This window comes from Drosophila yakuba, unplaced genomic scaffold, assembly GCF_016746365.2.
Source record: "Drosophila yakuba strain Tai18E2 unplaced genomic scaffold, Prin_Dyak_Tai18E2_2.1 Segkk4_quiver_pilon_scaf, whole genome shotgun sequence".
In the NCBI taxonomy this organism is placed as follows: domain Eukaryota; kingdom Metazoa; phylum Arthropoda; class Insecta; order Diptera; family Drosophilidae; genus Drosophila; species Drosophila yakuba.
The window spans coordinates 1,247,618-1,272,549 of record NW_025048816.1 but is presented as its reverse complement, the minus strand read 5'-3'; the positions used below and the strand labels follow the sequence as shown (position 1 = coordinate 1,272,549).

The 24,932-nt window shown below is 42.8% G+C and overlaps 3 protein-coding genes across 3 annotated transcripts; 2 read left to right on the top strand and 1 right to left on the bottom strand.

The window, feature by feature from the left end:
• Positions 1 to 747: 747 nt before the first annotated feature.
• On the bottom strand, positions 748 to 2,589 carry LOC122319666. Its single transcript, XM_043207262.1, has 2 exons — positions 1,068 to 2,589; positions 748 to 1,005 (listed from the first exon to the last, which is right to left on the bottom strand). Exons 1-2 carry the CDS (start codon positions 1,896 to 1,898, stop codon positions 748 to 750), a joined length of 1,089 nt encoding a protein of 362 aa, XP_043063197.1. The 5' UTR covers positions 1,899 to 2,589.
• Positions 2,590 to 2,951: 362 nt separating this feature from the next.
• On the top strand, positions 2,952 to 5,726 carry LOC122319665. Its single transcript, XM_043207261.1, has 2 exons — positions 2,952 to 3,108; positions 3,817 to 5,726. The coding sequence occupies exons 1-2, from the start codon at positions 2,952 to 2,954 to the stop codon at positions 5,724 to 5,726; spliced, it is 2,067 nt and encodes a 688-aa protein (XP_043063196.1).
• A 2,063-nt stretch (positions 5,727 to 7,789) lies between these two features.
• LOC122319664 lies at positions 7,790 to 10,401 on the top strand. The gene is made up of 4 exons (XM_043207260.1): positions 7,790 to 8,357; positions 8,468 to 9,157; positions 9,284 to 9,807; positions 9,943 to 10,401. The coding sequence occupies exons 1-4, from the start codon at positions 7,790 to 7,792 to the stop codon at positions 10,399 to 10,401; spliced, it is 2,241 nt and encodes a 746-aa protein (XP_043063195.1).
• Positions 10,402 to 24,932: the final 14,531 nt, after the last annotated feature.

Here is a 24,932-nt window from a genome sequence, read left to right as displayed (position 1 = left end):
TATGAGGACAAACATTATGCTACACAAGCTATTCTCAGCAATACTTTGGAGGAGTTGACACGGGATGTCACCTCAAACAGTATTGATGCCACCAGCGTTTAAAAAACTGTCGTAAGTTTCATGTCACATGATTTTGCTTCTGCTTCTGCTTCTGAAAAATCAGAAGTCGCAGTCAAAGCATAAGTAAAAATCCCGCAGCGACGAATATCAAAAATCAGCAGCAGTCGCCGTTTTTCGTTTTTTCGCTTTCTGCTTTGCTGTTGCTTTTCATGCCTTCGACTGTTTGCTGCTTTTGATTTTCGTTGCTATTGCTGCTGACCAACAGTCGCAGCAGCATAAGTCGGTGCTTTCGACTGTTTGCTGCTTTTGATTTTCGTTGCTATTGCTGCTGACCAACAGTCGCAGCAGCAGAAGTCGGCGCCTTCGACTGTTTGCTGCTTCTGATTTTCGTTGCTATTGCTGCTGACCAACAGTCGCAGCAGCGTAAGTCGGTGCTTTCGACTGTTTGCTGCTTCTGATTTTTGCTGCCGAGCAGCATAAGGCGACAGATGCATGAGGCGACAAATTCATTCAGTAGCCGCGACTTTTATTTAATTACGAATGACTAAATTTTTTGGAAATTACTTATACGCTATACTTCTTGTACTTTTTTATTTTTTGGACTTTCTTTTTGTATAATGCTTATAAAATAATACAACTAATCAATTTTAAAAAAATTATAGAAACAAAATTAGCAAAAATAAAAACCTAATAGTATATGAATTTTGAAAAATGATACATAAATAAATTTTCATTGCTTTCTGTTATAACTATTATTTTACTTATTTTATACCCCACTAAGAGTAAGTTCTTCGTTTTCAAAAAGTGCAAAGTATCAATGGCCATGTCCAAAAAGGTGGGATTTAATTTGACTAGCAATATGTTCTCAAGAACATCCTGGCTTAATCGATTGCGGTAGTCGGTAAGCAACACCCTCAGAGTGGAGAATGCTCGTTCAATCGACACCTGTTATAAAATAAGAAACTATCTAAGAAGGAACCTAAATTATTTATGCCATTTTTATTTACCTGAGTTGGCGGTACGACATAACAAACGTTACTAACTGCGTATAACTCCTGGTCAGTATACTGCTTTCCTTTCCAGTAAGATAGCACGTCTATGTCAAATCTTTGATATGCAAGTTGTAGATTTTCAATTTTTGTGTACACGTCTATTGAACTATTTACTTTTGATTGAACGCCTTGCGATAAATAGGCCTCTAACATTTCGTCTTCCTCGTCAAAAAAGAAGTTGTCTATTTGATTGAAGCTAGAGTTGGGAGTTGAACACATATTGCCAGTAGGGTTCAGACTATATAGTCTGTCCCAAATGGATTTTAAATGATTTATTGCGTCGGTTTTTTGTTGCGGAGACAATATATGTTGAAAGAGGGGATCCAAAAACAAGCATGAAACAACAAATTTATTATTTAACAATGTTTTTGTTCGTGTTTCTATTGAATTTAAAATTTTATTTCCAATAGTTTTTGTTAAATTGTGACTTGAATCATTGACTATTTTTTCGGTCAATATTTTTAGTTTAAGCCATTGTGCGTAAGAATTACTATAATGTAGTTGCTCCTCTTGGAATCTTTGTATAGATTTTTGCAAGGGACTAAAAACATTACAATATGTTTCAATAAAATCCCAAAACGAGGCATCTACATCAAAATTCTCTTCATCCATTCTGTTTTTAAGTGACTCAATTTTACTTAAAATATCTTTCGCTTCCAACAAGTTTTTTAACATTATGTACGTGGATCCCCATCTTGTTGGACAGTCTAATTGTGACACTTTTAATTTTTTAAGCTCAAATATTTCGCGGTATCCATTCGATGGTTTTCTAATATATTTAGTCATATTCCTACAATTAAGTAGGTATTTAATTATGTCCAATGATTTATTTAAATCGAGGGCAACCAGCTGTGCTGTGTGCAGCACAACGACAAACTTCAATATTTCCTATTAAAACTTTGGGAATTTTTTCTATTAAGTCTATTTTATCCAAATAATCGTCGTTGGTGCACTCGTAATCGTTCTCTTCATTATTTTGTTCAGACACAAATGACAAAATATAATATTAGTTGCCTGAAGCATATTTGCCCCGTTGTCAGAAGTAATAGATACGATTTGATTTAAATTTATATTATATTTATTAAGCACTTTGATCACTTCGGCTGCAAGATTTTTGGCTCCACGTGATCCTGCACCTTTCAACTCAATCATTCCTAATATTATAGATTTTATTTGAGCCGAATTTATATACTGTGCACTTATTCCAAAAATATTTCTGGACATACGCGTTGCACTGTCTATTTTCAAAGATAATAACGTGTTTTTAAGTTCAGCTGTTATATGTGTTCTTATATTATTTGCCACTATTTCCAATGTATTTTTACAGTTTACTGCGTTTAATTTCATCATTTTTCCTTCTGCTGTTTTTAGACCTTCACAAATTGGATCAAGTATGTTTCTCATATTCTGTGAATTTAGAACATTGAAGGGAATGCTATCTTCGGTTACCAATCCTATATATGATCTTATTAGTTGTTTTTTATTTACTTCAATTTTTATTTTATTTTTTTTCTTATTATTTTAGAAGAAGAACTTGATGAAGTTTCAAGATTTTCTAAACTAATGACATTAACATCAATTTTGTGTTGTTTTTGTAAATGTGCTTTTAAATTTGAAATTCTGTTATTTTTTTGAGAACTTTTACATATATTACATACAGCTAAGCCCTCGACTGCCTTATTTTCAAAATATTTCCAAACTTCACTTGGTTAGCAGAAATATGCAAGTGAGCGTACGTGTCAATCAAGCAGCAAACGTTTTACAAGTAAAATTAATATGCGGAAATAAACGCTGCGACGGCTGCTGTCGCTGCGGATGACTTTCAAAATTTGTCGCCTCATGCGTCTGTCGCCTTATGCTGCTCGGCAGCAAAAATCAGAAGCAGCAAACAGTCGAAAGCACCGACTTACGCTGCTGCGACTGTTGGTCAGCAGCAATAGCAACGAAATTCAGAAGCAGCAAACAGTCGAAGGAGCCGACTTCTGCTGCTGCGACTGTTGGTCAGCAGCAATAGCAACGAAAATCAAAAGCAGCAAACAGTCGAAAGCACCGACTTATGCTGCTGCGACTGTTGGTCAGCAGCAATAGCAACGAAAATCAAAAGCAGCAAGCAGTCGAAGGCATGAAAAGCAACAGCAAAGCAGAAAGCGAAAAAACGAAAAACGGCGACTGCTGCTGATTTTTGATATTCGTCGCTGCGGGATTTTTACTTATGCTTTGACTGCGACTTCTGATTTTTCAGAAGCAGAAGCAATATCGCTCGCAGCAGAAGCAGTGAAAAGCAAAAATATTGCGACTTCTGCTAATTCGACTGCAGCTTTTCAAACACTGGATGCTCGACGCGCAGCTACAACGCACCACGCAGACACGCATCCAAGACGGGAAGAGCCGAAGTGCACATCGTGCCAGCAGAATCACCAACTGTTTAAGTGTCCTCAATTCATCGCACTCGACATTGCATCTCGCCGAGACTTCCTCAAATCAAGAAAGCTCTGTTTCAATTGCCTCAGCCCGGCTCATATGGTGGGCAACTGTACATCGAGGCATACTTGTCGAATCTGCCGCCGCAAGCATTATACTTTGGTTCATGGCTCGTCGCAGCCAATTCAAAATGGCAACAACATTGACACAGCAAGTGTTGACAGCCGCGATTGACCAGCAGTCTCACATGCGGGATCTACAATTGGCCACAATCAACCGCTAGCTCGAGAAGGTCATCGCTTGGGAAGCGAGACTCCCGCGGAAAACAACTTTACGCATCATACTCCGGAGAATATTCCGGCGGCTGGTTCTCAGACTCTGTTGCCAACCATCATTGCTGACGTCATCGACGCCTGTGGAAACACTACAACCTGCAGGCTGCTCCTGGACACTGGATCTACAATAACCTTGGCATCGGAATCATTTGTTCAGCGAATAGGCGTGCGTCGAACGCACGCACGGATTTCTATTCTCGGTCTCGCCGCCAACAGCGCGGGCGTTACCCGAGGACGCGCACATATCAAGCTGCGCTCTCGTCATTCGGGCCAAACTGTCGAATTGGTCTCGTTCATTCTCAACTCGCTGACGTCATCACTTCCTGCCCAAGTTATTGACACCTCATCCTCTACGTGGAGGCAAATCTGCGAGTTTCCTTTGGCAGACCCAACGTTCTGCACACCTGGAGCAATCGTTGTCATTGTTGGATCGGATAAACTTTGGTCTCTATACACAGGAGATCGGAAACACTTTGGTAACGACTTTCCTATCGCCCTCAATACTGTATTTGGTCGGATTCTTGCAGGCTTTTACTCTGCATTCGGTGATCACCCTACTTCTGCGGTTACTCATCACGCGGACCTAGACACGATGGTTCGTTCATTCTTGGAGATTGACAGCATTCAGCCTAATCAGGCTCTCTTGGACGCCAGCGATCCCACAGAGCGTCATTTTGCTGCCACACACAAGCGCTCGACGGACGGGGTGTACGTCGTCGAGTATCCCTTCAAGGAGAAGGCACCGCCTATTGATTCGACCTTGCCACAGGCCATCAATCGCTTCTTCTCGCTGAAACGCAAATTTCGTCGGTATCCAGAATTGAAGCAGCAGTACGAAGCTTTCCTGGACGACTACTTGCAACGTGGACATATGGAACAACTGCCCTCGGCTCAGGTTGAGGAGTCCCCAGACACCTGCTTCTATTTGCCGCACCACGCTGTCATCAAACTGGACAGTCTGACTACCAAATGTCGTGTAGTTTTTGATGGATCAGGAAAGGACAGCTCTGGAGTATCGCTCAATGACAGACTACATATTGGTCCACCGATTCAACGCGATCTTCTTGGCGTTTGTCTACGCTTCCGGCAGCACCAATATGTTTTATGCACAGATGTCGAAAAGATGTTTCGAGGCATTAAAATTCAGCGCATTGTTTGGCGTAAGACTGAGAATGAACCTCTGCTTCATTTTCGCCTGCTGACGGTTACCTACGGATTGGCACCGTCACCATTTCTAAAGCAACTTGCCGACGATCATGGCCATAAATACCCTGCAGCAGCTCACGCTCTTCTGCACGATGCCTATGTGGACGATATCCCTACAGGCGCCAACACATTCGAGGAGCTTATGATTCTCAAGGACGAGCTTATAGCCCTCTTGGATAAGGGAAAATTCAAGCTACGCAAGTGGAGTTCTAATAGTTGGCGTCTTCTGAAATCATTACCAGAGGAAGATAGATGTTTTGAACCTATCCAGCTCCTCAACAAATCAGCTGCGGATTCACCTGTCAAAGTTCTTGGTATCCAATGGAACCCTGGGAAGGACGTTCTGTATCTCAACCTAAAGGGATGCGATGCGACCATTTCTCCGACGAAAAGAGAACTCTTGTCTCAGCTATCAAGAATTTATGATCCGCTTGGACTGGTAGCGCCGGTCACAGTTCTACTCAAGCTAATCTTCCAAGAAAGCTGGACAAGTGTCCTGCAGTGGGCCGACCCCATTCCTGAAAGTCTACGTACGCGCTGGAGAGCCTTAGTAGAGGATTTGCTAGCACTTACGCAATGCGTAAGGACGCACAGCGCCGACTTATTCGACATGTGCAAAAGAAATCCTTTGCCAGAGAATATGCGCAGCTAGAGAATCGACGCCAGCTTAACGCTAAATCGCATCTTATCCGGTTTTCTCCGTTTCTGAATGATTATGGAGTAATGCGAGTCGGTGGGAGAATCGAGAAATCTACACTCAACTACAACGCCAAGCACCCGATTCTGATACCTAAAGATACACCACTAGCTGGACTGCTGGTTCGACATTTTCATGTCTCCTATCTGCACACTGGAGTTGATGCAACGTTCACCAATCTTCGTCAGCAGTACTGGATTCTGGAAGCCCGCAATCTCGTCAGAAAGGCAACCAGATCATGGGAGAGCTACCAATTCCTCGAGTTCAAGCTAGCCGCTGCTTTCAACACACAGGGCTGGACTACGCTGGACCGATCGCAATCAAGGAATCAAAAGGAAGAGCTCCACGCATCGGAAAGGCATGGTTTTTTATTTTTGTGTGCCTCACTACAAAGGCACTTCACATCGAGGTTGTTAGAGAGCTAACTGCACAGGCTTTCATCGCAGCCTTTCAACGATTCATTGCCCGCCGAGCGAAGCCTACTGACCTGTATTCGGACATCGGAACTACATTTCATGGAGGCTTTGGATGACATGAGACGTCTGGCCATTCAACAAGCCAAAGATGAGGAACTAGCAGGATTCTTTGCTAATGAAGGGATTTCTTGGCACATTATACCCCCCCCCCATTTTGGAGGGATGTGGGAAGCTGCAGTTCGCTCAATTAAACTCCATATGAAACGGATACTTGGATCAAAGGCTTTAACGTTTGAGGAGTTCTCTACTATCCTGACTCAAATTGAAGCTATCCTGAATTCACGCCCGCTGTGCCCAACTGGGGATAATTCTTTGGATCCACTGACCCCTGCTCATTTTTCGACTGGATCTCCGTATACTGCATTGCCTGAACCCTGTCGTCTGGATATGCAAGTCAATCGATTGGAGAGGTGGAATCAGCTGCAAGCCATGGTTCAAGGCTTTTGGAAAAGGTGGCATATGGAATACCAGCGGACAAAGTGTCATCTGAAAACCGAGAATCTGAAGATCGACACACTGGTAGTACTCAAGGAGCCCAATCTACCGCCCTCTAAATGGATTCTTGGCCGCATCACCGCAGTGCACGCAGGAATCGACGACAAGGTCCGAGTCGTTACAGTGAAGACTGCTCACGGATTATACAAACGCCCAACTGTAACTTGTTTACGTCTTATGCTAGTTTAATCGTATGGCGTGAGTACAGCCAAAGCTTAAGTTAGTCACATTCTTGATCTGCAAGAAAACGTACGCATCGGTGTCGAACTAATTAATATTAAGTGTCTAAAATAAATCAAACTAAACAGTAACACTGGCGGGTTTATTTATGAACATTTAGAAACGGAGAGAGCCGGACTCACTTTGTTTCTCTATTTAAAAATTATAATACACTACAAAAGTTGTGTTTTATTAGGGTTAGAACTTGAAGATTATTGGGACACCACAGTTAATTTCAACATTCTACGATCACAAACACATATTACAAACCACAAGGATTGGACTGCATGTTATAAGTAACACTTTTGATAATTGTTTTTGCACTTTTTGTCACTTCAAACTTGCAAGATTTTTCAGCGATTAACGAAAATTCGGTTATCGGTGTGGTAGCGCAAACGAAACAGCGAATAGGCGTGCGTCGAACGCACGCACGGTTTTCTATTCTCGGTCTCGCCGCCAACAGCGCGGGCGTTACCCGAGGACGCGCACATATCAAGCTGCGCTCTCGTCATTCGGGCCAAACTGTCGAATTGGTCTCGTTCATTCTCAACTCGCTGACGTCATCACTTCCTGCCCAAGTTATTGACACCTCATCCTCTACGTGGAGGCAAATGTGCGAGTTTCCTTTGGCAGACCCAACGTTCTGCACACCTGGAGCAATCGTTGTCATTGTTGGATCGGATCAACTTTGGTCTCTATACACAGGAGATCGGAAACGACTTTCCTATCGCCCTCAATACTGTATTTGGTTGGATTCTTGCAGGCTCTTACTCTGCATTCGGTGATCACCCTACTTCTGCGGTTACTCATCACGCGGACCTAGACACGATGGTTCGTTCATTCTTGGAGATTGACAGCATTCAGCCTAACCAGGCTCTCCTGGACGCCAGCGATCCCACAGAGCGTCATTTTGCTGCCACACACAAGCGCTCGACGGACGGGGTGTACGTCGTCGAGTATCCCTTCAAGGAGAAGGCACCGCCTATTGATTCGACCTTGCCACAGGCCATCAATCGCTTCTTCTCGCTGAAACGCAAATTTCGTCGGTATCCAGAATTGAAGCAGCAGTACGAAGCTTTCCTGGACGACTACTTGCAACGTGGACATATGGAACAACTGCCCTCGGCTCAGGTTGAGGAGTCCCCAGACACCTGCTTCTATTTGCCGCACCACGCTGTCATCAAACTGGACAGTCTGACTACCAAATGTCGTGTAGTTTTTGATGGATCAGGAAAGGACAGCTCTGGAGTATCGCTCAATGACAGACTACATATTGGTCCACCGATTCAACGCGATCTTCTTGGCGTTTGTCTGCGCTTCCGGCAGCACCAATATGTTTTATGCACAGATGTCGAAAAGATGTTTCGAGGCATTAAAATTCAGCGCATTGTTTGGCGTAAGACTAAGAATGAACCTCTGCTTCATTTTCGCCTGCTGACGATTACCTACGGATTTCACGATTTCTAAAGCAACTTGCCGACGATCATGGCCATAAATACCCTGCAGCAGCTCACGCTCTTCTGCACGATGCCTATGTGGACGATATCCCTACAGGCGCCAACACATTCGAGGAGCTTATGATTCTCAAGGACGAGCTTATAGCCCTCTTGGATAAGGGAAAATTCAAGCTACGCAAGTGGAGTTCTAATAGTTGGCGTCTTCTGAAATCATTACCACAGGAAGATAGATGTTTTGAACCTATCCAGCTCCTCAACAAATCAGCTGCGGATTCACCTGTCAAAGTTCTTGGTATCCAATGGAACCCTGGGAAGGACGTTCTGTATCTCAACCTAAAGGGATGCGATGCGACCATTTCTCCGACGAAAAGAGAACTCTTGTCTCAGCTATCAAGAATTTATGATCCGCTTGGACTGGTAGCGCCGGTCACAGTTCTACTCAAGCTAATCTTCCAAGAAAGCTGGACAAGTGTCCTGCAGTGGGACGACCCCATTCCTGAAAGTCTACGTACGCGCTGGAGAGCTTTAGTAGAGGATTTGCTAGCACTTACGCAATGCCAAGTACCACGGTATATTGCGTCACCATTTCGAGATGTTCAACTACACGGATTCGCCGACGCATCCTCGCACGCCTACGGTGCGGTAGTTTACGCTCGAGTTGCAGTTGGATGCAGCTTTCAAGTGACTCTGGTTGCCGCCAAAACACGGGTGGCCCCGATCAAGCCCGTATCAATTCCACGTTTGGAGCTAAACGCTGCGTTTCTTTTATCTCGATTGCTTTCTATTGTCAAAACATCACTAACAATTCCTCCTTTCAGCACGAGCTGCTGAACAGATTCCGAAATTTTGCTACACTGGCTTTCAGCTCCCCCTCGACGGTGGAACACCTACGCCTGCAACCGAACTTCTGAGATATTGAGCGACTTTCCCCGTAGCTGCTGGAACCATGTTCGCACGGAAGACAATCCTGCTGATTGTGCTTCCCGAGGACTTCATCCGTCAAAGCTTCTGGAGCATCGACTGTGGTGGAAAGGTCCGTCCTGGCTGGCCACACCCACCTCTGAGTGGCCACCTTCTACAAGCAAGTTCAGCGTATCTTCAAGTTTCGATGTCAACACCGAAGAACGAGCCATAAAGCCCACGACTCTACATAACTTTCCTGATGAAAGTATACACGAGTTACTCATCCACAAATTCTCAGCCTGGACGCGTCTTATAAGGGTATCTAGCTACTGTCATCGCTTTATTCACACCCTTCGATCTCATCATAGGAATTCGGCACCATTCCTTACGTCTGAAGAGTTGCTGGACGCACAGCGCCGACTTATTCGACATGTGCAACAAAAATCCTTTGCCAGAGAACATGCGCGAATCGACGCCAGCATAACGGTAAATCGCATCTTATCCGGTTTTCTCCGTTTCTGGATGATTATGGATTAATGCGAGTCGGTGGGAGAATCGAGCAATCTACACTCAACTACAACGCCAAGCACCCGATTCTGATACCTAAAGATACACCACTAGCTGGTTCGACATTTTCATGTCTCCTATCTGCACACTGGAGTTGATGCAACGTTCACCAATCTTCGTCAGCAGTACTGGATTCTGGAAGCCCGCAATCTCGTCAGAAAGGCAGTCTTCCAATGCAAATCCTGTTTTCTTCAACGAAAGGGCACAAACAACCAGATCATGGGAGAGCTACCAATTCCTCGAGTTCAAGCTAGCCGCTGCTTTCAACACACAGGGCTGGACTACGCTGGACCGATCGCAATCAAGGAATCAAAAGGAAGAACTGCACGCATCGGAAAGGCATGGTTTTCTATTTTCTTGTGCCTCACTACAAAGGCACTTCACATCGAGGTTGTTAGTGAGCTAACTACACAGGCTTTCATCGCAGCCTTTCAACGATTCATTGCCCGCCGAGCAAAGACCTGTACAAAGACCCTACATTTCATGGAGGCAAGCAAACTTTGGATGACATGAGACGTCTGGCCATTCAACAAGCCAAAGATGAGGAACTAGCAGGATTCTTTGCCAATGAAGGGATTTCTTGGCACTTTATACCCCCGTCTGCTCCCCATTTTGGAGGGATGTGGGAAGCTGGAGTTCGCTCAATTAAACTCCATATGAAACGGATACTTGGATCAAAGGCTTTAACGTTTGAGGAGCTCTCTACTGTCCTGACCCAAATTGAAGCTATCCTGAATTCACGCCCGCTGTGCCCAACTGGGGATAATTCTTTGGATCCACTGACCCCTGCTCATTTTTCGACTGGATCTCCGTATACTGCATTGCCTGAACCCTGTCGTCTGGATATGCAAGTCAATCGATTGGAGAGGTGGAATCAGCTGCAAGCCATGGTTCAAGGCTTTTGGAAAAGGTGGCATATGGAATACCTGACATCTCTTCATGAGCGGACAAAGTGGCATCTGGAAACCGAGAATCTGAAGATCAACACACTGGTAGTACTCAAGGAGCCCAATCTACCGCCCTCTAAATGGATTCTTGGCCGCATCACCGCAGTGCACGCAGGAATCGACGACAAGGTCCGAGTCGTTACAGTGAAGACTGCTCACGGATTATACAAACGCCCAATTGCCAAAATCGCTGTACTGCCTCATTTAGAAACGGAGAGAGCCGGACTCACTTTGTTTCTCTATTTAAAAATTATAATACACTACAAAAGTTGTGTTTTATTAGGGTTAGAACTGGAAGATTATTGGGACACCACAGTTAATTTCAACATTCTACGATCACAAACACATATTACAAACCACCAGGATTGGACTGCATGTTATAAGTAACACTTTTGATAATTGTTTTTGCACTTTTTGTCACTTCAAACTTGCAAGATTTTTCAGCGATTAACGAAAATTCGGTTATCGGTGTGGTAGCGCAAACGAAACAGCGAATAGGCGTGCGTCGAACGCACGCACGGTTTTCTATTCTCGGTCTCGCCGCCAACAGCGCGGGCGTTACCCGAGGACGCGCACATATCAAGCTGCGCTCTCGTCATTCGGGCCAAACTGTCGAATTGGTCTCGTTCATTCTCAACTCGCTGACGTCATCACTTCCTGCCCAAGTTATTGACACCTCATCCTCTACGTAGAGGCAAATCTGCGAGTTTCCTTTGGCAGACCCAACGTTCTGCACACCTGGAGCAATCGTTGTCATTGTTGGATCGGATCAACTTTGGTCTCTATACACAGGAGATCGGAAACGACTTTCCTATCGCCCTCAATACTGTATTTGGTTGGATTCTTGCAGGCTCTTACTCTGCATTCGGTGATCACCCTACTTCTGCGGTTACTCATCACGCGGTCCTAGACACGATGGTTCGTTCATTCTTGGAGATTGACAGCATTCAGCCTAACCAGGCTCTCCTGGACGCCAGCGATCCCACAGAGCGTCATTTTGCTGCCACACACAAGCGCTCGACGGACGGGGTGTACGTCGTCGAGTATCCCTTCAAGGAGAAGGCACCGCCTATTGATTCGACCTTGCCACAGGCCATCAATCGCTTCTTCTCGCTGAAACGCAAATTTCGTCGGTATCCAGAATTGAAGCAGCAGTACGAAGCTTTCCTGGACGACTACTTGCAACGTGGACATATGGAACAACTGCCCTCGGCTCAGGTTGAGGAGTCCCCAGACACCTGCTTCTATTTGCCGCACCACGCTGTCATCAAACTGGACAGTCTGACTACCAAATGTCGTGTAGTTTTTGATGGATCAGGAAAGGACAGCTCTGGAGTATCGCTCAATGACAGACTACATATTGGTCCACCGATTCAACGCGATCTTCTTGGCGTTTGTCTGCGCTTCCGGCAGCACCAATATGTTTTATGCACAGATGTCGAAAAGATGTTTCGAGGCATTAAAATTCAGCGCATTGTTTGGCGTAAGACTAAGAATGAACCTCTGCTTCATTTTCGCCTGCTGACGGTTACCTACGGATTGGCACCGTCACGATTTCTAAAGCAACTTGCCGACGATCATGGCCATAAATACCCTGCAGCAGCTCACGCTCTTCTGCACGATGCCTATGTGGACGATATCCCTACAGGCGCCAACACATTCGAGGAGCTTATGATTCTCAAGGACGAGCTTATAGCCCTCTTGGATAAGGGAAAATTCAAGCTACGCAAGTGGAGTTCTAATAGTTGGCGTCTTCTGAAATCATTACCAGAGGAAGATAGATGTTTTGAACCTATCCAGCTCCTCAACAAATCAGCTGCGGATTCACCTGTCAAAGTTCTTGGTATCCAATGGAACCCTGGGAAGGACGTTCTGTATCTCAACCTAAAGGGATGCGATGCGACCATTTCTCCGACGAAAAGAGAACTCTTGTCTCAGCTAGCAAGAACTTATGATCCGCTTGGACTGGTAGCGCCGGTCAGAGTTCTACTCAAGCTAATCTTCCAAGAAAGCTGGACAAGTGTCCTGCAGTGGGACGACCCCATTCCTGAAAGTCTACGTACGCGCTGGAGAGCTTTAGTAGAGGATTTGCTAGCACTTACGCAATGCCAAGTACCACGGTATATTGCGTCACCATTTCGAGATGTTCAACTACACGGATTCGCCGACGCATCCTCGCACGCCTACGGTGCGGTAGTTTACGCTCGAGTTGCAGTTGGATGCAGCTTTCAAGTGACTCTGGTTGCCGCCAAAACACGGGTGGCCCCGATCAAGCCCGTATCAATTCCACGTTTGGAGCTAAACGCTGCGTTTCTTTTATCTCGATTGCTTTCTATTGTCAAAACATCACTAACAATTCCTCCTTTCAGCACGAGCTGCTGAACAGATTCCGAAATTTTGCTACACTGGCTTTCAGCTCCCCCTCGACGGTGGAACACCTACGCCTGCAACCGAACTTCTGAGATATTGAGCGACTTTCCCCGTAGCTGCTGGAACCATGTTCGCACGGAAGACAATCCTGCTGATTGTGCTTCCCGAGGACTTCATCCGTCAAAGCTTCTGGAGAATCGACTGTGGTGGAAAGGTCCGTCCTGGCTGGCCACACCCACCTCTGAGTGGCCACCTTCTACAAGCAAGTTCAGCGTATCTTCAAGTTTCGATGTCAACACCGAAGAACGAGCCATAAAGCCCACGACTCTACATAACTTTCCTGATGAAAGTATACCCGAGTTACTCATCCACAAATTCTCAGCCTGGACGCGTCTTATAAGGAAATCTAGCTACTGTCATCGCTTTATTCACACCCTTCGATCTCATCATAGGAATTCGGCACCATTCCTTACGTCTGAAGAGTTGCTGGACGCACAGCGCCGACTTATTCGACATGTGCAACAAAAATCCTTTGCCAGAGAACATGCGCGAATCGACGCCAGCATAACGCTAAATCGCATCTTATCCGGTTTTCTCCGTTTCTGGATGATTATGGAGTAATGCGAGTCGGTGGGAGAATCGAGCAATCTACACTCAACTACAACGCCAAGCACCCGATTCTGATACCTAAAGATACACCACTAGCTGGTTCGACATTTTCATGTCTCCTATCTGCACACTGGAGTTGATGCAACGTTCACCAATCTTCGTCAGCAGTACTGGATTCTGGAAGCCCGCAATCTCGTCAGAAAGGCAGTCTTCCAATGCAAATCCTGTTTTCTTCAACGAAAGGGCACAAACAACCAGATCATGGGAGAGCTACCAATTCCTCGAGTTCAAGCTAGCCGCTGCTTTCAACACACAGGGCTGGACTACGCTGGACCGATCGCAATCAAGGAATCAAAAGGAAGAACTGCACGCATCGGAAAGGCATGGTTTTCTATTTTCTTGTGCCTCACTACAAAGGCACTTCACATCGAGGTTGTTAGTGAGCTAACTACACAGGCTTTCATCGCAGCCTTTCAACGATTCATTGCCCGCCGAGCAAAGACCTGTACAAAGACCCTACATTTCATGGAGGCAAGCAAACTTTGGATGACATGAGACGTCTGGCCATTCAACAAGCCAAAGATGAGGAACTAGCAGGATTCTTTGCCAATGAAGGGATTTCTTGGCACTTTATACCCCCGTCTGCTCCCCATTTTGGAGGGATGTGGGAAGCTGGAGTTCGCTCAATTAAACTCCATATGAAACGGATACTTGGATCAAAGGCTTTAACGTTTGAGGAGCTCTCTACTGTCCTGACCCAAATTGAAGCTATCCTGAATTCACGCCCGCTGTGCCCAACTGGGGATAATTCTTTGGATCCACTGACCCCTGCTCATTTTTCGACTGGATCTCCGTATACTGCATTGCCTGAACCCTGTCGTCTGGATATGCAAGTCAATCGATTGGAGAGGTGGAATCAGCTGCAAGCCATGGTTCAAGGCTTTTGGAAAAGGTGGCATATGGAATACCTGACATCTCTTCATGAGCGGACAAAGTGGCATCTGGAAACCGAGAATCTGAAGATCAACACACTGGTAGTACTCAAGGAGCCCAATCTACCGCCCTCTAAATGGATTCTTGGCCGCATCACCGCAGTGCACGCAGGAATCGACGACAAGGTCCGAGTCGTTACAGTGAAGACTGCTCACGGATTATACAAACGCCCAATTGCCAAAATCGCTGTACTGCCTCATTTAGAAACGGAGAGAGCCGGACTCACTTTGTTTCTCTATTTAAAAATTATAATACACTACAAAAGTTGTGTTTTATTAGGGTTAGAACTGGAAGATTATTGGGACACCACAGTTAATTTCAACATTCTACGATCACAAACACATATTACAAACCACCAGGATTGGACTGCATGTTATAAGTAACACTTTTGATAATTGTTTATGCACTTTTTGTCACTTCAAACTTGCAAGATTTTTCAGCGATTAACAAAAATTCGGTTATCGGTGTGGTAGCGCAAGCGAAACAGCTGGCGCGCCGGCTGGAACATTGTTAGCTGCTTTTCCGAATGCCGTGAATTACACCGTCGACGTGATAATTGTTGGTGCCAACGAACCCGAACAAAGTCTTTACCGACCATACCGTTTTGTTAAACAAACAAAACTACATTTGGAAAACAAATAGACTAAAATTCTTGGGGCACATTTTGTCAGACTCGGGAATTGAAGTTGCCCCTGAGAAGATTTAGGTTGTTAAATCATTAAGAGTCCCAAAGAATTAGGAAGAAACCCGCAGTTCTCTCGGTCTCATTACCTATGTTGAAAAATCCTGATTTGGATGGGAACACGAAACCCTTACGCCTATTATTACGAAAAAAAAAAAGCAAATTTCAAAGGGGCGATACCGAGGAAAAGGCTTTTCAAAAGTTAAAGTCTCATTTAGCAAAGGATCCTAATCTTGCTTATATTACCCGAAAGAACCGCACCCGGTCAATTGCGGAACGCTCTGTTTTCCTGCAGTTTGATACTAATAGCGATCCGTTGATTATTTCATTTGCCAGAAAAGCCCTGACTAAGGTTTATAGGCGGTACTCTCAAACGGAGAAAAAGAGTTTAGCACTAGATAAATTCTACTATTACCTAGCTGATTTTCATTTTGAGCTGGTAACAGATCATAAGCCCTTGAACTATTCTCAAACCGACATCGAATCCCCCGGCTCGTACTAGAGATGGTAGAGATGGTTACTACGCCCTTAATCATAAAATTTTAAAGTAATCTAAAAAACTGGAAAGGAAAATATATTTGATGTATTGTCTCGATTTTACCAATCAACGTCAAGTCCAACTACCTATAGAATGGAATATAAGTAGCATCTTGCGGATAGTGGAAAGCGCTATTTCCAAAACAATGTACATCTCCGAGATCGCAAAATCGTAGTTGTCAAACGAAGAAATTGTCGATGAAATACACGGTTTGGAAAATGACTCTTGGGAATGAGAAACGGCAACAAAATTATATCCATTTCGATTTGTACTGTTGACCATAAGACCTCTCCTGCTATGAGGAAATCGCATTGTAATCCTAACAACTCTTCGCAAACGGATACTCGATTTGGCACATGAAGGACACCCAGGAGAATCAGCAATGAAACGCCGCCTATGATCCAAGGTATTGTGGCGCTGATCGAAAGAGATCAAAACATGCAGGGTACCCCAGTCGATAAGACCAGCCGCAATGGACAGAAATCGATTACCTACGGGTTCGTGGATTTGGGTGGCGTCAGATCTGGGGACCCCTACCTAACAATTCATCTTAGTTTTTATAGACTATTTTTCTCGCTATATGCGGTCGATCTCATCAGGCAGTTTGATTGAAGTCATGAAAGAAATATTTTGTAGATTGGGCTATCCAAAATGGGGCCAAAAATATCGACATTAAGGTTGAAAGTGTAAGTACAAAACGTAATTTTTCTAAGTATACTAATACTGACTTTCGACCAAACATAATAATAACATAGTAAAGATAGCTGGTGGGAGCAGAATATTAATGAGGAACATACCGCACTTAAAAGGTATATGTCGCCCCAGTGCCCGAGTCGAGGACCCAACAAGCCATTCCAACATCTTTTCAGAAGGCCCTAGAAGACCTGCCATCTGAAACACCTGCTCAACACTCTCCTTCGAATGTGAAACGCCTGAAGCTGCGTCTTATAAATAAAGGAGGGGTGAGGGAATCTGTACCAAACAGCGAGAGCTGGAGAGGCGTGATGAGTGGGCAGCGAGAGCGAGTGTTAGTTAATTGTGAACCACCAATAAACCAATAAAACAGATTAATAACAGAAGCTCTGCGTGTATTGATTGTATATTTTCGGGGTCTGCAAAAAAACATCCAACTAACCGTATAACAAATACCAGGAAAATGAAGAAATTGGAGCGCTTGAGAAAATCTAGAGTTGCCACCTTTTTTACAGTTTTAATTCCGATGTTTGCAATTCCTTTACGTTTTCGATTTGTAATCAAACAATTTTTTTTTTGCTTTTATTTATTGAATTGTGTTGTATAAGAACTAACAATAAGTTTAAAAATCTTAACAATAACCAATTTTTAAAAAAGTTATTATATTTTTCCAACTGTTCCTCGATTATACGACCCTAAAAATTTGTTCGCTGGGATGGTAGGTCCTTTTGACGAAGGCGGGAGCGACGGCTGAGTTCTGTTAGACCCCTCGCTAAGTTCATTTGAGATCCGTAATTACATTGATGACAGGTGGAATATTTAAGTCTCTTTGGATGGTTTCATTCCGAACGCACCACGGTGCCCCGGTGATGGTTCTGAGGATCTTTGATTGTGCTCGCTGTATGATATCCATATTGCTGTTGCTGGCATTGACCCATTGCTGTGAGCCATAGGTCCAGATAGGTACGGAAGAGTAACCCCTTGTAGTGAAGGCTGATGGGAGAGCCAGCGTTGATGAACCAGTGTAAGTTGTTGGATTGATTTTTTTTTTGGCTTCAATGTGCTTGCGCCATGTGAGTCTTTTGTCGAGATACATTCCAGGTACATTATCTCATCTACTCTCGGGAGTGGTATGTTCTTCAGCAAAAGTGGTGGACAGTCTTGTCTGTATAGTGTAAACGTCACGTGCTTGCACTTTTGTTCGATTACTTTTATTCGCCAGTCAGAGAGCCACTTTTGTCTATGAGGTGCAATGCCAGCTGTGCTGTAGCTTGCATTGGGGACCTTGAACGGCTTAGAATAGCTGTGTCGTCGGCAAACATAGATACCGTAATCCGACTATTTGTAGGGATGTCGGCTGTATAGATGAGGTATAAAGTGGGACCAAGAGCTATGGGGGATTCCAGCCTCGATTTAATGGTCACCGGAAATGGCCGTGTTGCCTCGCACTTCGAAAGTTCTGTCGTAAAAGTATAACTTTAGAAGTTTGTGAGTACTTTCGGGTATGGTTTTTATACCCGTTACTCGTAGAGTAAAAGGGTATACTAGATTCGTTGAAAAGTATGTAACAGGCAGAAGGAAGCGTTTCCGACCATATAAAGTATATATATTCTTGATCAGGATCAATAGCCGAGTCGATTTGGCCATGTCCGTCTGTCCGTCCGTCTGTCCGCCTGTCTGTCCGAATGAACGTCGAGATCTCAGGAACTACAAAAGCTAGAAAGTTGAGACTAAGCATACAGACTCCAAAGACATAGACGCAGCGCAAGTTTCTCGATTCATGTCGCCACGCCCACTCTAACGCCCACAAACCACTTATATTATTTCTAACAAGTCATTTAATAAAATAATTTACAGGAACACTTGCAATTACAATTGGTATAATACTGTAACGAACTGAGTTTTTTATTTCTGCTCGCTACGGATTGCAACGGCTAGCTCCAATGCTCACTGTGGGAATCCTTGTTGCGCTGCGCCAATTTAGATACTGAATGTAAAATGTCTGGCCTTGATGATAGCGCCCACCACATGAGTTCACCAATGACCGCTTGATAAGCCAGTTCGTTGACTATTTTGCATCCCTCTTTATCACACGTGATTTGGAATCCGGCATCCAGTGGAGTTGCAGCTGCTCTACACTCCTTAATACCGTGCCGCTGAAGTAGATTTTCAAAATACTGGCTCTGACTTAACGTCATCTCGCCCAGCTCGCCTTCTCGCTGAACTTCCAGTCCAGGAAACATATTCAACTGTCCATGATCTACACATTTGAAAGATTGAGCGATTTTTCCTTTTATGCTCATAAGATCATTTTTATCTTGACAAGCTATGATGAGATCGTCCACATATACAAGAATAAGTGCAAGATGTACATGGATTAAAACCAATACTACGCAAAACTCCATCCAATTTACAGTTCCACTCTCTGCCAGATTGTTTAAGGCCATAAATTGCCTTCTTTAGCAAAAGCACGCCGTCCGCATGATCTTTGGCTCGAAATCCGAGTGGCTGTTGCATGTATACAGTGTCTGTTAAATCACTATTCAAATATGACGTACATACATCCATTTGGTGCAAATGCAATTTTAACTGTGCAGCCAGGGCAAGTATGAAACGTATACTTTCCATCCGACAAACAGGTAAAAAAGTCTCTGCATAATTAATTCCATACTGCTGTGAACAGCCCTTGGCTACTAGACGTGCCTTGTACCGCTGCACTTGCCCGTTCGCATCCCTCTTCACAGTGAAAATCCATTTGCAGCCTATAGCTCGTTCTGTTCTCGGAAGATCTACTATCTGCCAAGTCTGGTTGTTCATAAGAGCCTTGTACTCTCGATTCATCCCTTCCAAACATAATTCCGAATCAAGACACCTGATTGCTTCTTCGTAGCTTACCGGAATAAATACGTCACTGCTAGTTGCCACTCCTAAGACATTGTACTGCTTTCGCGGGCGTCCAGGTTTGCCTGTTCGAATCAGCTTAGGTCTGCCAGGACCCACTCGTTTTCCATCCTGCGAGTTTTCCTCACCCTCTGCACCGTCATTATCGTTGTCACCGTCTTCTGCGCTTATAAACTCGTCAATGCTGTGATAATTTTTTATGCCGACCTTGTCTTGGTCGTATGAGCTTTCGTCTTCCGAACTGGTGTATTCGGGCGAACCGGGGTTGAATTTTTTATCTGATCTTAAGTCGTTGCTGCAGTTGTCCCTCTCATCCTCCAGTTGTCCGTCTGAAAGACCACTGCCTTGTGGTAGTTCAAACGATACGAATCCAGCATCCTTTGCTATGTTATCAGCTCGCTCGTCGAAAAGTACGTCCCTCTTTTCGATAACTTGTCCTGTGCTCGGGTCGAAAAGCCTATACCCTTTGGCTGTTTGAGAATAACCAACCATGCGGTATTCCTTTCCTTTCTGCTTGAATTGAACCAAAAGAAAGAACCAAAAACTTTAAAATGAGATATTGATGGTTTTTTACCATTCCACGCTTCCATTGGTGTAATATCTCTCAGGGCGTTCGTAGGCGCTCTGTTCCGCAGATAGACAGCTGTGTATATAGCTTCTCCCCATAAAGACTCCACCAGGCCAGATTGCGTCAGCAAGCATCGGGCCATCTCCACTAACGTACGGTTAGCCCTTTCCGCTACTTCGTTTTGTTGTGGGCTGTACGGGATTGTTAATTGCCGCTTAATCCCATTCGCTTTTAAGAAATTGTCAAAGGTTGCGTTAACAAATTCCTTTCTGTTATCGCTGCATATGCACTTCAGAAGCTTTCCAGTTTGCCTCTCCACAAGTTTCTTAAATTCCACGAATTTTGAGAATACTTCGTCTTTGCCTTTCAAAAAGTAAACAAATATGCGACGAGACTTGTCATCGATAAACGTGAGAAAATATCGATTGCCACCCAATGATCTTGTACTAAAGGGGCCACATACATCTGTATGAGGTATGTGGAAACGGCTGAGCATGTATTTTGCTCACCATACATGTTTTGCAGGATGTATTTTGTGGTATATTACAACCTTCAATTCCACGAACCATGTTCTTCTTCACGATATCGGACAGACTGCGATAGTTGATGTGACCATATACCATAAAATACCATCGGCGTTTACAGCCGCATTACACTGATTGGACTTTTCATCGAATATATATAGATTTCCAGTTTTCTTTACTTGAAATATACACTCACCGTTTTGAATAATCTTTGCGTGCCTTTCGTTAAAGTGCACTAAATTGCCTTACAGACATGAAGTTTCCCTTCATTGTAGGAACAAATAGTACGTCGTTTAGTACAAGAGTGTAGCGATCCGTCTTTAGCTTGACCACTCCTTTTCCCTCTGCCATCAGAATTCCATCTCCTGCTAAGCCAATCGTCTCTGTGTGCTTCTCCAGGGTTGTAAACAAATTTTCGTCTCTTTCCCTCTTCTTTGATCTTGATTCGCAGTACCTCGAACTCCGGCAGTGTATCGCGCGTCTCGATGGCGATCACAACATTTTCGTACTCCTTGGGAAGGCTCGATAGCAGGATTATAGCTCGAAGCTCCTCACTTATGTCAATTCCCACCGACGATAGTTGATCCAAAACTTCACTGAAAGCATTCAGGTGACTGCAAACATTTTGGCCATCCTCCATCTTTAAGCTTAGCAAAGTTTTGTAGAGCGATACTTTTCTGACTGGTCCACTCGGTTGATGCATCTCTCTCAGTTTGGTCCAAACTTCAAACGATGTCGTACACGTTTTTATATAGCTTAGTTGCGACGTTTTAACGCTGAGAGTGATCATGGCTAGAGCCTTACTGTCACGGCTTGGCCAATTCGAATTTTCACCTGCCTCATCCTGTTTCAACGTGCCTGATGCCACGTCCCATAGCTCCGCGTGTACAAGTACGCTGCGCATCTGTATACGCCAAGAATCATAATTCTTTTCCTCCAATATGTCGATTTGGTATAGCGCACTCATAATGAAGCTTTTCGTTTTAGCGATCCGATTCCAATATCATCTGCTTGCACTCGTAATGCAGACACCGTCAACTTCTCAACTTTTACTCAAGAACCGCGTGGCCTATACATGCATATGTATGTATGTGTGTCCTGGGCCCATAACCTCTTAATGTTGATTCCGCTTGAGTAAAAACACGTCCGACTTTGTTGAGTATATACACAACAGAGATATCTTTATTCGATACTTTTAGTGACTGCTACTGCAGTACTTACTAGTACTATCGATACAGATTTTGTGTTAGAGATTACAGTGCTATCTGATAGTATCAATAATAATTACTAGTCTGATTTTATTGTCTAGAAGTTCCATTAACGTTTCCCTTAAAACTGTCACTGTTCAAGAATGAAAAACATCAGCAGCTGTTACTGAAATTCGAATTTGTGAATTTATTGGTAAAACTTCTCGGTCATCAACATCTAACAATCGAATTCCAGAAACTTTCAATTCATTTGTTTTTATATGAATCAAATTTGATATTATTCAAAACCGAGTATTCATTGCTTCAGTATCATTGATAACCAACTCTTTTTGAAGTCACTGATGGTTCATTAACTTCATCCAATTAATGAAGTAAACGTAAGGGAGGGGGGGGCAAAAAATAATAAAGAAATTTATAAACATTATTATTGAAAAGTAGTATAAATATTAAATACCGAACTAATACTGTAGTTATTACAAAAATTAAAAATGCATTAAAGGAGAAGCTCTATCTTGTAAACCTAAATTAGATCATGTAGAGATTTATTTTCTAATAAAGGTACATTTTTTTTAATTTGGAGTGGCTTTTGGCTCCACAAAAAAATAAATTTAATCTGCCATGTATGAAATTACTTTGTAATTCAGAATATCTATGTTCAGCTGGTGATGTATTTTGATATCACTCAATAGATGAATTTAAATGAACTGTGTTGTTAAGATAATAATATAAACCAAATAGTTGACCTAATAGTTGATACAACATTCCGTACAAAGTAGCTAATCAAGTACAAATTTTAATTCCATGGAAAACAATAACTATATTAGCAAAAGTAAGATTCGAACTGTAAATATATAAGTTCATACAAAAATCCTAATATTCCAATGGCAAGTATAGCATAAATTTTTCCTAAAGAACCGACAATATTATTTTTACCTAACTCTTGCCTACTAAGATTAGAAAGTATTAAAAATCAGGCTAATATTAAAATATAAGCTTCTTGGTGAAGCTGTTGATATAAAATAGGTGTTGAAAATAGGAACTCTTTATTTTTAGTAAAAGGGTATTCTAGATTTGTTGAAAAGTATGTAACAGGCAGAAGGATTCATTTCCGACCATATAAAGTACATATATTCTTGATCAGGTTCAATAGCCAATTCGATCTGTCCGTCTGTCCGCCTGTCTGTCTGTCCGTATGAACGTCGAGATCTCAGGAACTATAAAAGCTAGAAAGTTAAGTTTGTGGCGCCCAGACTAAAGCCGAGTCTGGCAACACGGCTTAAGCAAGTACTAACGCCAAGGCCTTTCCTGGAAGACGATAGCTTCTGATATCGTCAGACTGGCAACTCGAGACTTCCCCTCCGCTGCGCTACAAGCTTACGGCATCAATTCAACATTCTATTGTATTTATTAATTAAATAATGCAGTAACTACATAAGTTACTATAAGTTTAAGCATGCACACTCCAGAGGCATAGACACAGCGCAAGTTGGTCCGTTCATGGTGCCACGCCCGCAAACCGCCCAAAACTGCCACGCCCGCACTTTTAAAAATGTTTTGATATTTTTTCTTTTTTTTTTAGTATTGTCAATTTCTATCGATCTGCAGAAAAACTTTTTACCACGCTAACGATCACAAACCGCCCAAAACTGTTTTGAAATTTTTTTACATTTTTGTTCGTTTTGTAAATTTAACTCTATATACCAAAAATTATTTTGCCACGCCCACAAACCGGCAAAAACGGTGTTGAAATTTACCCGCTGAGTAGCGGGTATCAGACAGCCAAGGAACTCGACTATATAGTTATAAATAAGATTCAGTTGAATAATTTTGTTACATTCTTATTTGATATGTTAAAATTAGCAATTTTGTGTGGGAAGAAAGGCGCGCAAACTTATTTGTTTTCTTTTTGAATTTCTTTTAATCCGTTTACTTTAAGCTGACTATAAACTATACGCAAATCGATTTTTTGAAGTTTTGCTTTATACACAAATTCAAATTTTATTAAAGCCGTTTTATTGCATTAGAAAAGTACGAAAATTTAAGCGCCAATAGTAATTGCTATAAATAGAACCTTTTTAGTTGTTAACGTATTTTCTTAATTTTAAAAAATATAACTTAACATTTAATAATTGATATAATAGATGGACTAGAGCACTTACTTGATCGCTCTAATAAAATGAGAAGCCACATTTGCGTATTTGTTATTCGGGAATTCGGGAAAAAAGAACTGGAAATTTATATTAAACTATTTCGTGCCCAAAACAAATCAATAAATCGATGAATTTATGTACCTTGTTGCTTTAAGTCACCAATGAGAAAACTTACTCTACCTTAAATAATAATAAAAACATTATGTTTTATGGCATTCCGCATATTTTAAAGTCTATAAGGAATAATTTTCTGATAGCTAATTTTGAAACCTCTGGCGGACTAGTTGACTTTGATGTCATCCGAGAGGATTACGAATTAGATTAGTGACGAAGGTGTTACGTTAATTCAACTATATTTGAGTCAATGCGGGTATGTTTGGCAACTCAGACACTTAGTAACAACATTGCAGCGGCAATTAAAACTTGTAACCAAAACAAGCAATTTCATCGAAATAATGCCGAAAGTGCAACTTCTACTGCTGCATTTGTCAAAAAAGTTAACGATTGCTTTGATTGCATGAGTAGCTTTTTATTTTTAACTAGTAGAATTAACCACTATCGCCTTGAAAATATATTTTTGCGCGTTCGAGCAAAAGGAGGAAATTGCAGAAATGCTTCAGTTAACGAATTTAATGTAAAATTGCCTAGCTAATATCTTTACACATTTTTAAATTTTCACGAAAGTCCAATTGCGAATCAGATGATGATGTTATGTTGTTAGAGTTTGATTCGATTATATATTAGCATTGCATTGAAATAAAAAAAACACCACAGCAAAATTACTTTGTATCATTTTCTGAATATGTACAAGGTAATGAATGGTACTTTGACCAAAATAAAAATTACTTTATTGAATTGAAT

What these genes read in the sequence shown, in the direction of transcription:
- LOC122319666 (XM_043207262.1), bottom strand. Translation starts at nt 1,898, where the DNA reads ATGACTAAATATATTAGAAAACCATCGAATGGATACCGCGAAATATTT. An exon ending in ATGTCGTACCGCCAACTCAG is followed by an intron (nt 1,006 to 1,067) that starts GTAAATAAAAAT and finishes ATTTTATAACAG; the next exon opens with GTGTCGATTGAACGAGCATT.
- LOC122319665 (XM_043207261.1), top strand. Translation starts at nt 2,952, where the DNA reads ATGCGTCTGTCGCCTTATGCTGCTCGGCAGCAAAAATCAGAAGCAGCA. An exon ending in CGACTTCTGCTGCTGCGACT is followed by an intron (nt 3,109 to 3,816) that starts GTTGGTCAGCAG and finishes ATCAACCGCTAG; the next exon opens with CTCGAGAAGGTCATCGCTTG.
- LOC122319664 (XM_043207260.1), top strand. Translation starts at nt 7,790, where the DNA reads ATGGTTCGTTCATTCTTGGAGATTGACAGCATTCAGCCTAACCAGGCT. An exon ending in AATTCAGCGCATTGTTTGGC is followed by an intron (nt 8,358 to 8,467) that starts GTAAGACTAAGA and finishes AATACCCTGCAG; the next exon opens with CAGCTCACGCTCTTCTGCAC. An exon ending in GAATCGACGCCAGCATAACG is followed by an intron (nt 9,808 to 9,942) that starts GTAAATCGCATC and finishes ATACACCACTAG; the next exon opens with CTGGTTCGACATTTTCATGT.